This window comes from Cimex lectularius, unplaced genomic scaffold (assembly GCF_000648675.2).
Source record: "Cimex lectularius strain Harlan isolate CLEC.00 unplaced genomic scaffold, Clec_2.1 scaffold41, whole genome shotgun sequence".
NCBI classification, from domain to species: Eukaryota; Metazoa; Arthropoda; class Insecta; order Hemiptera; family Cimicidae; genus Cimex; species Cimex lectularius.
The window spans coordinates 37249-50876 of NW_019393011.1; the positions used below are offsets into that span (position 1 = coordinate 37249).

The 13628-nt window shown below is 33.7% G+C and overlaps 1 protein-coding gene across 1 annotated transcript in view; it reads left to right on the top strand.

Annotated features, from left to right (window-relative positions):
• LOC106665317 (apolipophorins) overlaps positions 1-13628 on the top strand; it is a 55089-nt gene that overhangs the window by 2567 nt on the left and 38894 nt on the right. The window contains exons 3-24 of the mRNA XM_024229795.1: positions 1594-1638; positions 2736-2896; positions 3344-3444; positions 7082-7223; positions 7301-7453; positions 7529-7742; positions 7803-7918; positions 7995-8116; positions 8180-8314; positions 8397-8604; positions 8672-8802; positions 10207-10373; positions 10436-10609; positions 10677-10786; positions 11082-11264; positions 11383-11511; positions 11573-11760; positions 11833-12015; positions 12073-12343; positions 12413-12554; positions 12613-12786; positions 12848-13140. Of these exons, the coding sequence (XP_024085563.1) occupies positions 1594-1638; positions 2736-2896; positions 3344-3444; positions 7082-7223; positions 7301-7453; positions 7529-7742; positions 7803-7918; positions 7995-8116; positions 8180-8314; positions 8397-8604; positions 8672-8802; positions 10207-10373; positions 10436-10609; positions 10677-10786; positions 11082-11264; positions 11383-11511; positions 11573-11760; positions 11833-12015; positions 12073-12343; positions 12413-12554; positions 12613-12786; positions 12848-13140 (3542 nt within the window). The remainder of the gene's footprint in view (positions 1-1593; positions 1639-2735; positions 2897-3343; positions 3445-7081; positions 7224-7300; positions 7454-7528; positions 7743-7802; positions 7919-7994; positions 8117-8179; positions 8315-8396; positions 8605-8671; positions 8803-10206; positions 10374-10435; positions 10610-10676; positions 10787-11081; positions 11265-11382; positions 11512-11572; positions 11761-11832; positions 12016-12072; positions 12344-12412; positions 12555-12612; positions 12787-12847; positions 13141-13628) is intronic.

A 13628-nucleotide genomic window follows, 5' to 3' on the forward strand; every position in this document is an offset into this window, starting at 1 on the left:
AGCTCTTATTTTTAGCAAGTATATCTGCTACCTTGTCGCCTGTAATTCTTTCATGACGTGGGAACCACTTCAGCATTAGGCTACTTGAAGATCCCAACTTTTTTTTTTCTCCCTTTATTTCATGTGCACATGTTTCTATGGCTAGCAGTTTGTTTTGAAAGATGGTTGTGGTGGGATGATGGTGGATACTATGAAGTGGGTTTTTTTGTTCTCCAAGCACTGCATCCCTCTGGCCATTGTATTTTCTTAGTGCTTTAGTTTAGTGCAACTGACTCGATCCTTGATCTTAAGAAGTATTAGATCATTGACTATTGATTCATTTTCTGTTCTTTGCATTTTCTTTGTATCCCAGGTTATGTTTCCATTGAGCGGTTGCTTGAGGAGTCCTTTTTTTAGAAACTATATCTGCTATCTCATTCTCTCATGCCCTGGGACCCAATTTAGCGTTATGGCTGTTAGTAAATCCCAATTTTTTTAAGGTATTCAGGCAGTTCCAGACAAGTTTTGTGTTAATTTACTTCATACTTGAAAGAATTTTTATTTTTGCTTCATTCAGATATTTATTATTTATATTGCATGTTTACATGTTTCAGTGGCAAGTAGTTAGGATTGAAAGATGGTTGGGCCAAGGGCCATGTAGTGCACTAAGTTAGACCCCGTACCCAAACCGTATACCATAGACTCCAGGGTCTATCTTCTTTTGTTTTGTTTTTCCAATCAACTCTCTTTTCGATAATTATTTAGAATGGTTTTCCAAAATCCAGTTTTTCTGATAAGTCAAAAATGGTTTTAGCCATTATTTTAAATTTTTCAGATTTTGGTATGGCACATGTTAGATGCTTCCTTTCCACTGACAGATAAATTCTTCATTCTAGCATCATCGCCATTTTTTTTACATAAAGTAAGGGTTTCAATAGCACCAATGAGCTAAGGCTATTCTTTGGACTTTTTGTATTAGTTCCTCTACTTGTATTTGTTCTATTTTTGGCCATCATCTTGCTTAAGTGATCATGAGTCTTACAATTTGGGGTTGAGGTCACAATGATATGAAGTGATTTTATGATTTAGCCCATAAGTACCCACAGAGTCTTTGGCATGCCCACAGTATCTTTAATGCTTGGTTCTCTTAAGGTGTGCAATTCACGTTAACCTTTGGGCAAGAACTATAGTTAAGTAACTTCTTTGGAATCTTTATTTCTTGGTTTCACAGGGTCAGAACTGTTTTTCCTGGTATACGCGATTGTTGCATTTGAGGTTTATTTAGACCCTTTTCCTGGTTTCTGTGTTACATTTGAGGCTTTTTGTAATAATGTCAAAGCTTATGCAGGAGGTCATCCACTACCAGTGACTAAGGTTGGTGATAGTGCTCCTCCTTGGGGGCAACCTCACATTGGTTGTTTTGTAAGCTTTTCATCCCCAAGTTCTAGTTTTTAGTACTTAATTTAAAACTTTCATGTAAGTTATGTTACTTTTTGTCAAATTCGAGAAAGTTGTCTGGAATTTATTGATAAACTAAACAATGATTAATAGTGGAAATTGCTTATTGAATTAATTTGATAGTATTGTTTAAATACTGTTTTTTTATAATTTCAGAAATACTTCGAGACGTAAATATTTGCGGAAATCCTGTCTGCAAGGGTGAGTATACAACATACAATAATACAAATTATTAATATGTATATATAGCAACATTGTAACTTTGCATATAGCAACAACCAATGTTGGTGATGTTATATTTTTACATTGGTGATATAGATATGGAAAAATATTAATATTAATTAAACAGATTGTACACTAAATTCACTGGTTTATCAAATAAAAAAAGACATAGTGTGGTCACTCTTTTGTTTGATGTTAACGTAATACTTATTTTTTTATGTGTTGGCATTAAAAGATTTTTAAAACGCAAGATAATTCCATGTTACGTTGGACAATTTTATGACACATTTCTTTTGGCGACTTCATGTAGGTACAAGTTTTAAGCAGTTCACACATTTTCATAGTTCTTTTGTCAGGCGGGCTGTTGAGACGTGACAAATTGACATATGAAACATCTCCAGACATCCAGGATTTTTTTAAACTAGACATGAATGATAGTCCACATTTGTTTTACTCTTTCTTTTGCAATTGTTCATCTATCTGGCCATTGAGGAAAACAAACTTAAGCTTGTAACAGTTGCCTTGGAAAATCGAGGCCTCAGTTGCCTCCAATTTGCGGAAATTGAAATGAAAAGGATACTTTATGGTGCTATCCGAGTAAGGAAGTGAAGGAAAAGGCACTTGAAGGTTAAAATTGGATCTATAGCTTGATAAAGGAAAAACATAATTCTTTTCAATAGCTGAAAAAACAATTCTATGGTTTGAAAAAGTAGACAACGAGATGAACTCTTTTTTTTTTTTTGGTCTTCATCATAAAAATATTGATCCACAAAGTTCATAATTGTATCATTTGGGTTTAATTCGATGGAGTGGATTTGATTTTCTGGAGTTCATTTCAAACAAAATAAATATAGATGAGTTACAAAAAGTTATGGACAGAGTTTAAACTCAGGGTGGGTCAAATGCTGGACTTTTCAGTACACAAAATATATATTGCATTCATTTAAGAATGATATATTTTTAAAACAATATAAACATATTTAAAAAAAATATATTAGTGTAATGTAGATGTTGAACAAAATTTTCTGTTTTTTTTTCTTCTCAATATTTTATATATTTAATAATTAATTTTTTAGGACCAGTTAAGTTCGGATTTCACAACTGGACTTCGTACAAGTACGCGTACAAAATATCAACAAGCACGAGATTTGATGGCACTGGATCAAACTCTTCTAATTTAAACATAGCTGCTGTCATTGAAATAAAGTTCAAGTCTCAATGTGAAGGCATCCTTGAAGTAAGTTGAAAAAAAAAAAAAATGTAAATATTTATCTATTACTTACTTTGTTATATGCAAGCCTTATTCATATTTTCTACAAAAATAAACTCAGACATATTGTTTAAGTAAAAAAAGAAACTTAAGATATTAAAAAAGTTACTTTAAGCATAGAAATTAACTCTTTCAATTAAATGGTTTGAAAAAGTAGTCAACGGGATGAACTCTTTGGTCTTCATCATAAAAATATTGATCCACAAAGTTTGATCTTTGGCTTCATGAGTTCGAATCTCGCTCATGACACTAACTTTTTCATTTCGACCAAAACTTTACATAAAAAGATTAATTAATTGAAAGAAGTAATTTGGTCAATAGACCACTAAATATAATGGATTTAATAGAAATTAACATTCATCTCTTAATTGTATCCTTGATAATTATTATTTTCATGTGTATTAATTATTTTAGATTGCAAGTGCTGAAATATCACATGGTGCTGATGAAATTATTACAAAAAACTATGAAGAAAACAGAATATTCAATTCTGCATTAACTGAGAATCCTTTAAGGTAAATTAATAATTAACTGCACTATATGGTAATCATCATAAACATTGTCTCATCATCACAAGCTACAAATTTTCTTATTTTTTGTTTATATTTTATTATGAAATCTTTTTTGGCGAGGTTTACCAAGTGACGAACTTGCAGAGTGATCCTTGTCTGATAAGTTTTGGCCTTTCACTATCTTCATTTGGTCTATGTAGCCATGAAACGTTCCTGACAGGCAAACAGAGGGAATAGACAGATCAGAAGGATTGAGGATGATTAAGCTACAAATTTGACATTACTTATAAGGGTAAATTCACATGGAGCAGGTTTTGTCAAATTGACAACAGTGCAAAATGTTCTTGGAATGATGCCGAATGTCTTCGAGCTCATCCAATGTTGGTTCAGCGTCACTACGTCAGTCGACCCTCCTTAGCAGTTTCAAATTGTATCAATTCCAAACATGAAAGTCGATGATGAAGTAGTGTCTGTTTTAACAAATTATTATTATTATTATTACACCGAAGAAAAAGTAAGGAAAGGAAAAGGGGTGTGAATCATTCCGTATTATCAAAGCTTTCGGATAAACCATTTTTTTAAATACTTTTGGCCTCAATTAAATGAGGGTGAAGAGAATTTTTAATTTTACAAGCATGTCCATACTATCTTTTTACAAGCTTCTCAGACCAATGTATGATGTGAACAGAGAGCCATCTGAATAACATCACTACAAAGCAGAATAATGGGTCAGAGCCGCTTGCTATTGGTAAAACCAAGAGTCGAGCCAATAGGTTTCGACAAAAAAAGTGTAGCTAGAGAGTCCGTGGTGTCCCTGCTTTAAACAGATAGAATGATCCGTCTAGTTGACAAAAACTGCTCTGTGAGAACTTAGTCTAATTGAGTGTGTTTGTGCCCTACTGATCTTGGTCTGCCTATTCTCATTGGGCTGGCCTGGCATTTCCATATTTCACCATCTTCAGTGTGTTTGTGAGAGATCAATCAACCCAGCGAGGATAGACTGACCAAGATGACCATATTAAATTACAGGTTTGTTACCCTGCCACAGAAGGAAATCTCACAATTTAATAAACTAATATTAATTAAAAGAAGCCCTTGTGTGTCAAGAGTAGATCTGTAGATGGCCCCCTGAGAACCTGAACCAGAAACAAGGATGCTCATATGCTGTTGACACACGGCTACTGCTTGGGATTTGGCCCTTATGAAGAGGAAGGTTGCTCAATGTGTCCCACATAATAGAGTCATGGCTTCTTACAGAGAGTGCATAGGCCACAGAATTTAAAAATGGTTCTCGAGCATAGTAGCGTGTTTCTGGGTCACCTGTTTTGCTTTTTGAAGGACATGGGTTTTTCTTATTTTATATAGATCTGTTTTATGTAGTTTGTGGTTTTGGCTTTTGTGTGAATGCAGGTATTTATTAGCATGAGTGGTAATTGGCTGATGGTGAAATATAGCGTCACCATTGCCCACCCCTCCAGCAGTGTGTTTAGGGTCAATGGCGGAATATTTAGAAAGCACACGGTTGACCCTAATTTAGATTAGCTATTATTGTATGCAGATCAATGGAGGAATATTGAGTATTCTACCTACCAACCAGAATGAGTGCCTATATACCTAGGTGTGAACGTATTTATTTGTGCGACTGTATTATAGAAATTAGTTTTAGGCTAGATTATATTTTTCGAAAGCTCCCCTTGGAGCCTACACCCATTAGTTGGGAAATGACGATCTCCTGAGCATTTTCTTAGCTGTATAACAGGGTAGGTGAACTACCCTGAGGTATAGAACCTAGGGAGTCACAACTTTGGGGTGAAAGTCCAAATAATAAAAAAACCTTTCAAAATAGTAGTATTGCCATGAAAAGATAAGTTTATATTGGACAAAAGAAAGGACTATAATTTTATTAATTCATTTCAAATTCATTCTCTATCCAAATGTTGAGAAACATTCTCTGGAAAGCAGTAATATTGCTTACTTATTTAATGCTATGTTTTTCCTCGGACACTTCCTGAACTGTTGGAAAACCTCAAAGCTTATCTTGTCTAAAAAAAACCTGTAAAGCTCCAGAATCGCCTTCCAGCTATATACCAATAAGTTTACTGAGCTTGTTAAGCAAAATCTCTGGAAAGATAATTACCCTAAGACACATTACAAGGAACAAAATTCGAAAGGAATTCCAATTTGGGTTTTGTCCAGGACTGAATACAACATACTTGTTGTCGAGGGTATCGGACAACATAACAGGCCATCAATAACAAAAAGCACACAGGCATAGTCTTTCTAGACATGGAGAAGGCTTTTGGCACAGTCTGGCAAAATGGTATCATCTACCGCCTAATTGAGTGTAGGTTCCCTCCATATCTGTCTAAAATCGCTTACTCTTATTTAAAGGGCAGATCCTTCAGTTATCCCTAAACGAGTCACTTTTGCCTTGTTTTAAGATTGTTGAATATGTTCCCAGGGGTCGATTCTAGGTCCTACCTTTTTCACTGTCTTTCCAAACGCACTCCGTAATATGAGTGAAAAGTGCCAATTGGCCTTTTACACTGATGTATCATCCTGGAGACTTAAGCACCATAGTAAAGCCATTAAAGCTTGTGTTTAAAAAATCTAACATTCCTGTAATAAGATGGATGAAAGAATAAATGTAACAAAAACAGAGGCTTTCCTTTTTCATGAAACATAGACCACTCATCAATAAACAACTAATCATAGGGGATATTAACATACCACGGACCAATAAAGTAAAATACCTTGGTGTTCAGCTATATAGCAAACTTAATTTTACATGTGAACAAACTGTTAAGTAAAGGTAAACTAGCAATCAAAACTCTCCATTATTCACTAGAAAATCAAAATTAAGTGTCAATAATAATAAATTCTCCCTCTATAAAGCCATGAGACCAATGCTCCTCTACACATGCACATCATGGAGCCTTTACTAAATAGCCACAGGTATTCCAAATAATTATTGAGAAATCGTGAGATGCAGTCTGGTGTGATGTAGGTTTCAGAAAAACATTTTCTTTGTCGTGCCAACGTTTCGATCTTTTATTGAGATCATCTTCAGGGCTCAAAGTGTTTGTCTTCTGTGTAATTGTGCCATCCTTGTGTGTCGTGTTGAGAGACCGCATCTCACGATTTCTAAATAAATATCGATTAACGGTCACTAATCACCACACATATTTCAAATAAATTGAGGCTTTGTACCTCATCTCCATGAGACACATTCTGCCCTCTGTCTATCTACTGAAATCCCATGGCTCAAAAAAGTAATGCTGCAAGGGACACTTAATTTCTTTGCAAAAGTTTGAATAAGCCCTGACACCATATTTAGAGCAATGGTTAGTTAAACAGGAGTGAACTGNTTAATTTAGAGCTTTGTGGTTTTTTTATGATAATTTTTCCCACAAACGAAAGAAAAAAAAATAATGGTAAATCAAAAACATTATTTATATAAAATTAAATCTTTATATGCACTACTTGCATGAGGATGTCATAGGGCTCCTCCGCTTTTCCCCGAAAAACATATTAAAAATTTGTGCTGCATGAATATCGAAATTTGATAAATAAATCAATCAATCTCACTTCTCTATCAAACGCTCATATTTTATAACAGTGATTTATTTATTTGTAATAGGTTTTTCTTTGAAGATGGCACAATATCGCAGATATGTCCATCGAAAAGAGAATCAGTTTGGGGTCTCAACATCAAACGAGGAATTTTGTCGTCATTTCAGAACACGATGGAAAGGTTTGATTTAGACCAGCATTCGTTAGAGGTAAAATTAATTTGAATTTGAATCTCTTCTTACTTTTAACATATGGTTTATAATTTGTTTTATTTTTTGCGATGCAGCGAGATGTTAATGGTGACTGCTTGGTCGAGTATCTCTTTAAGGAAGTTAACGGGACGACATTGATCGTAAAAAAAAATATCGATCTGCTGTCGTGTGTAAATAGGCATCAAATATATTCCATAATACCTTTGACACCATATATATTTCAAAAGGTTTGGCTTTATCGATGAATTGTTTATAATTGTAAAATTACTTTTTTTTCATTTTTTTTTTTTTTTTTTTTTAAGAAATACCACAAATGGACACCCATGAACTCGTTTGTTCGTTGTACCCAGCATATTGACCACAAAGTGCACACTGCGATATATTGTGAAGAAGAGCATGCTTACCAACCTTTCTACAATCAAACCAATGGCGCAAAAACGGTATCAAAAAGTGAAATTATTCAATTGTCAGAAGATAAGCTCTCTTTCACAGAAACAAGCAGTATCAAAGAATTGGGTATACATCACTGATTTTTAATATGTAAGGATTTTTAAAAAATATATTTTTATCTTTTAGGTGAGGTTGAATCTAGGAGAAATTTGTTATTCGACCATAGTAGGCCAAAAAGAGCAACCCATGACAACTTATATGAATGCAAGAAGCAAATAACTTTTCTATGTGAACTTCACACAGTAATTGCCCAATTTATTTATTTAATTTTTTTAATCAACTGCATTTAGGGATAAAAATTATAATTGTAAATTTCAGGTCGAGTTTCAGCCAAAATATCCCGATTCTTTTAACAGGCTTATACACATTGCAAGGGACTTGTCGACCGATGCACTTACAAAATTATACAAAGATGCTGACAAAGTATGCGAAACGGGAAGGTACATCCGATAGCATTTTGCAAATTTTGATAACTTTAATGACAAACAAGAAATTGTTCGTAGGAAACACATGCTTGATGCTCTCCCGTACATCAGGAGCAAAGCATCGATAAAAGTGATGACAGCGGCAGTTGTAAATAGGGAAATCCCAAGTAATACTGTTAATGAATGGATGCTTGCCATGGCCTTCTATCCAAGGTATGCCCTATTAGAATTTTATCGATTTTTATTTATCAAGATATCAAGAATCAAGTATAACTCCATGTTTGATTTATTTCAGACCAGATTATGACATTATCGAGTCTGTTTCTGAACTAATGCAGCGCGATTACATGGACAATCAAACCATGTTCTCTATTTCTACAATCGTAAATGGATTCTGCACCGCTCACGAAAAATGCGGCAGTTATCCATATGTGTCCGGTATTGTTCAAAAGCTGGAATCAATGTTTAATAAGTCTTGTACAAATTTGGATGATGTTACAAAGGTTATTACTGAGTGAAAGTTTACGTGGCTAAGTGAAAATGAAGGTTTACAAATTTAATCTATTTTAGGCAAATATTGCGCTTAAGTCAATTGGAAATGCTGGTGTGATGACAGAAACACTTGAGCGAAGCTTGAAAACGTGCATGATGAACGATCAACTTGACCTTGAAAACAGAATATCAGCAATTTCTGCTCATAGGTAGTAAAATATTAATGCTTTTATATTTGTTATGGTATTGCGTTGTAAATAACTCCAGGCCTTCTTTTTATGGTAAACCAATGAAAATTTCAGCTACTTGTAAACAAAATCTTATTTTTAATTTTTAACAAGAGTATTTCAACTACGAGGTTATGTTAGGTTGAACCCTTGGGATAACAGTGTTTAAAAAAACAAAAATTTGAATCCAGGGGCCTTGTAAGGGGCCTTAACCTTACAGTTATGAGTGCCATCATCGTCTAAACCATTGTGGCTAATGCCCCTAGTAAACATCTTTTATGTACAGTGAAACCTCTCATAATGGGCACCTCTCTATAGCCACTACCTCTTAACAGACAATTTTTGCATTGCCCGGCCATTGAAGAGCCCGGAATAAGGGAAAATATGAAAAGGCAGTGTCAAGCGAATACAGCTGGTGTGATAGCACATCCTAGCCAAGCTCCAACAATTTTTGGCGCGCCTGCAAAGAAACAAAGGGACATTGCCCTTATGGAAAAATTGCCTTGCAATTATGCAATGCAGGTCATTTTGGTCAGTTATTGACTTTAATCACTTTGAGTACTGTACACACTTTAATAATGATTTAGACAGGTAGAAGAAGATAATAATGAAGCACTTTCTTTTATTAATCCCACTAAATGCCATAATATTGCCTTCTGGGGATTTTTAAGTTGTTAATGGTTGCTGCATTTTCCACAGGATTTTCCTCTCTGAACATTGTTCAAAAGGACACACTTTTCATTCCCCAGTTGTGAATCTTTTCAAAAATGGGTCATTTACATTGTGTTTTAGAAGGGAATCTCAGAACGAGTTCTCTTCGACACATTCTTCTCAGTTAACATTTGGGGAACATTTCTACTAGTCCTCAGACATATCCAAATGCTCTCAAATGCGACGAAACACTTGTTTGAGATATGTTAATTATCACTGCAATGTATCGTGTCAGTGAGAGTGGGTTATTGGTGACAAAGCTTGAATTTGGTCATCATCAATGGTTGAAAAACATTTCAAATCAAAATTTCCGCTTCTAAACCAAGCAAACCCTTGGAGGTGCTTTCTCCTAAAGCATCATCACTATATCACAGATTTTACTAGCAGTCTGAGCTGTAGTTTTCCTTTGCAGTAATTTAAAAAAAAGAAGAAATAAAAAAACTTACTATTTTTTCTCAATTTTAAATTAGCAATTAACCATGTAAAAATATGAAATCTCAAATGAAGATGAACAAGACATTTTAAATAATCTTTTTTTAAGAGTGTGAAATCAATAATGACTTAATAAACATTGCTTCAAAAGGAGGGATAAAATCGAATTATTAAAAAATTCTATGAACTTATTTTACCGCCGACAGATGAAATATTTAGGTACTAAATATATTTTGAATTTAGACGGCTGCCTTGTGGAACAAATTTAAAGTATCTCTTAAAATTATATCAAAACCAAACAAACACGGAAGAAGTAAGGATTGCCGCTTACTTACAACTTATAAGATGCCCATCTTATATCATCTTGAAAGAAATCAGGAATATTTTAGAAGATGAAGAATACAATCAAGGTATTTTTTGCATTCTTGTTTAATTGTTGATATTGGGTTTCTGATTTAATTGTATTTTAAAGTTGGTTCATTTGTATGGAGTCATTTGAAGAATCAGATGAAGTCTGCTCAAGCGAGCAGAGTCGAAATCCAAGCCATGCTTCAAGATGAAGAACTATCAGATAAATTCAACAAAGATATTCGACAATATTCTCACAGTTACGAGACATCATTTTACCTCAATAGGTTCGGTTTAGGTAAGTAAATTTTGAACTTTGATATAAAATACTTTTTTTAAATTTATAACATGTTTGGCTTTCTTAGGTGGATTTTATGAAACGCATATAATTTTTTCTCATAAATCTTATATACCAAGGAGTTTGATGTTTAACTTTACATTAGACATTTTTGGAGAAAGCATTAACGTTTATGAGGTAATTTGTGTTATTTTCTTTACTACAAGATAAACTTAATTAACGGGAACTGCAGTGGCCAAGTGGTTAAAATCTCAGCATAGCCTAAGGCTTTTTAATTGATAATGGTATGAAAAGTTTATTGTAAAGTGGTTTGTCTCCTTGTCCGTGACACCCAATGAGTAGTTGGACGTCCTGCATGTCAGGAATTACTTTACTTTACACAAGTCTTTTATACCATTTTAACTTTACTAATAAACCATCGACAATCAGTTAAGAATAAAAAATCTTTCATTTAAATAAAACTTATTTACAGATTACTTTCCACATTGAAGGACTAGAGTGGTATGCGGAAAAACTATTTTATGCTGATGGGCCGTTTAGTAAAGATGCGATGGATAAATTCGTGAAGCTGTTTCGTTTTGTCAGAAGCACGCCAAATCCTTTGAAAAGTCTTATTAATAGCATTCCATTCAAAAAAATATTAGATGAGATAAAGGTAGGATAATAAGCTCGCTTTTTTTAAAAAAAAGCTTCCATAATAAATTGTAATAAGATGATTCTTTAATCAAAGATTTGTCAGAAGTGTGCTACTATTGTTCCATTCGAAATTTTAGATAACTACATCAATTAAGATGTTTGGCAATGAACTGAAATATTACACGGTCCAAGGTACCGATGAATTTTTGAAACTGCTCTCACTCTTGAACCCGGTGAAAGTAATCGAAGACTTTTTAAGTGGACAGGTCAGAAATGTTATATTTTCTTTTTATCTTTGTAATATTAAATCTTCATTTTTTTTTTAAGGAAATCAAATTTGATCGATCTGCGATGCTCATAGACACTTCGTACATAACTCCCATGTCCACTGGTATTCCGGTAAAATTGAACACGATTGGGACTGCAGCGATAAATTTAAATGTCCGAGGTTATATGAATTCTTCTAATTACAAAGCGAATAATGATTTGGAATTAAATGGAAAGCTTACTCCTAGGTAGGTTGGCAATACCCAAATGAATTTATAGTTTAATTAATGTAAAATTTTTAAATTTTTTGTTTATTGTAGTATTGGTGTGAATATAGAGGGATCGATGGAAGTTGATGCCTTTATTTCACAAACTGGTGTGAAATTCAAAGCGAGCGTCTTCACTTCGTCTGCTTTAGAAGGGGTGTTCACCATGAATTCCCTCGATTTGATAAGAGTTTCATTTTATTTACCATTACAAAAATCTGAAATATTTCATGCTGAGTAAATTACATTTTAACATTTAAATAATATATTTGCCTAAATCAACTCAACTTTTAGGACTCTTTTGATGCTTGTGAATAATAACAAAGAGATAATTTTAAATGGTGTGACAGCTGGGCGCAAAGAGAAAAACTTTTGCTCATGGTCTATTCTCGATGATACTGTAGGATTAAAATTATGTGCAACAACTGTTTTGCCCAATTCAACATATTTATTGGAATCCCCTCTATTTTTGTTTAGTGGTCCACTTAAATTTGCTGTTTCACTGATCAAATCAGATCCTACAGCAAATACATATATTGTTGAATACAAACTAGATCGGCAAGCAGTAAGTTATTTCAGTTTTAACACAAAAAAAAAAAAAAATTAAATTCTAAATGTTTGTTTTAAATTTTAGAATAAAACCTTGATTGTATTAAAATTTGAAACACCAGGATCAAAAACAAACAGAGGGATGAAAGCAGTAATTGATTTGGATATACAAAGCCAAAACTTAACGCTTGCGTATCAATCCAGTCTAACTAAGGTTGAAGCTAGAGGTAGCTTTTCATCTCCATTAGCTTAGAAACTAGAATCTTACTTTTTGTTTTGTTGTAGGCTTTTACAGAAATACAAAAACTGACAAACTTGTTAATTTCGGTTTAGTTATCAATGGTAAAAAACATATCGACATACATGTCGGAGTACAAATAATTGAAGGAAAGTATGGTAACACATATCTTCCCAAATTGCAATTTTCTATTAATGGTAAATCAATTACTTCACTGTCTGGTAAGTAATGACATGTGAAAATTAATTTATTTTTGTAATTAACGCACATTAAATTATATAGGTTCGATAAAGTGGATATCTAAGAAGGGAGTTTCTCAGTGCCATGTCGATCTCAACTTCAACACAAGTCGATTTACCATCGCTATTAATGGTGGCACAAGGCGCACTGACATTTCATTTGCTGTCGAATTTAAATTGGATTATAAATTTGAAGGAAGACAATTCGAAACAGTTCGGATTGAACTTAAAATAGACAATAAATCAACTAAATTTCTCACTCACTACAAAGGCAGGTTAAAACTGGATTCTACGGCTTATCCTGAAGTTAATATGATCACTTCTTTAAGATACCAGGTAAATAAATATAACAATACTAATCTTAATCTCTACCCTATCTAACCTAACCAGTCCATAACCATAACATAATTCTAATCCTAACACTCTCTAACCCAGATCCTACCTAACATAACCCAACGCTAACGCTATCTAACCCAGATCCTACCTAACCTAATCATATATTAAATCTCTTTTAAGCCTGACAATGGGCAACTATCTAACACTAACCCTATGTAATGTAATACTAATCTTAACCTAATCCTATCCTTAACCCTACCTACTATAAACTGTCTTAATCTTAACCTAAAATCCTAACCTTATCACAATACTAATCCTTACCCTACCTAACCTAACTAGTCCCTCACCCTAATTGTAACCATAACACAATCCTAATCCTTACCTGACCTCACCTAATAAGTGCCTAAATATAACACAGTCCTAATTCCTATCCTTCCTAACCTAACCCATTCCTAACCATAACACAATCGTAACTGTAAGCATACCTA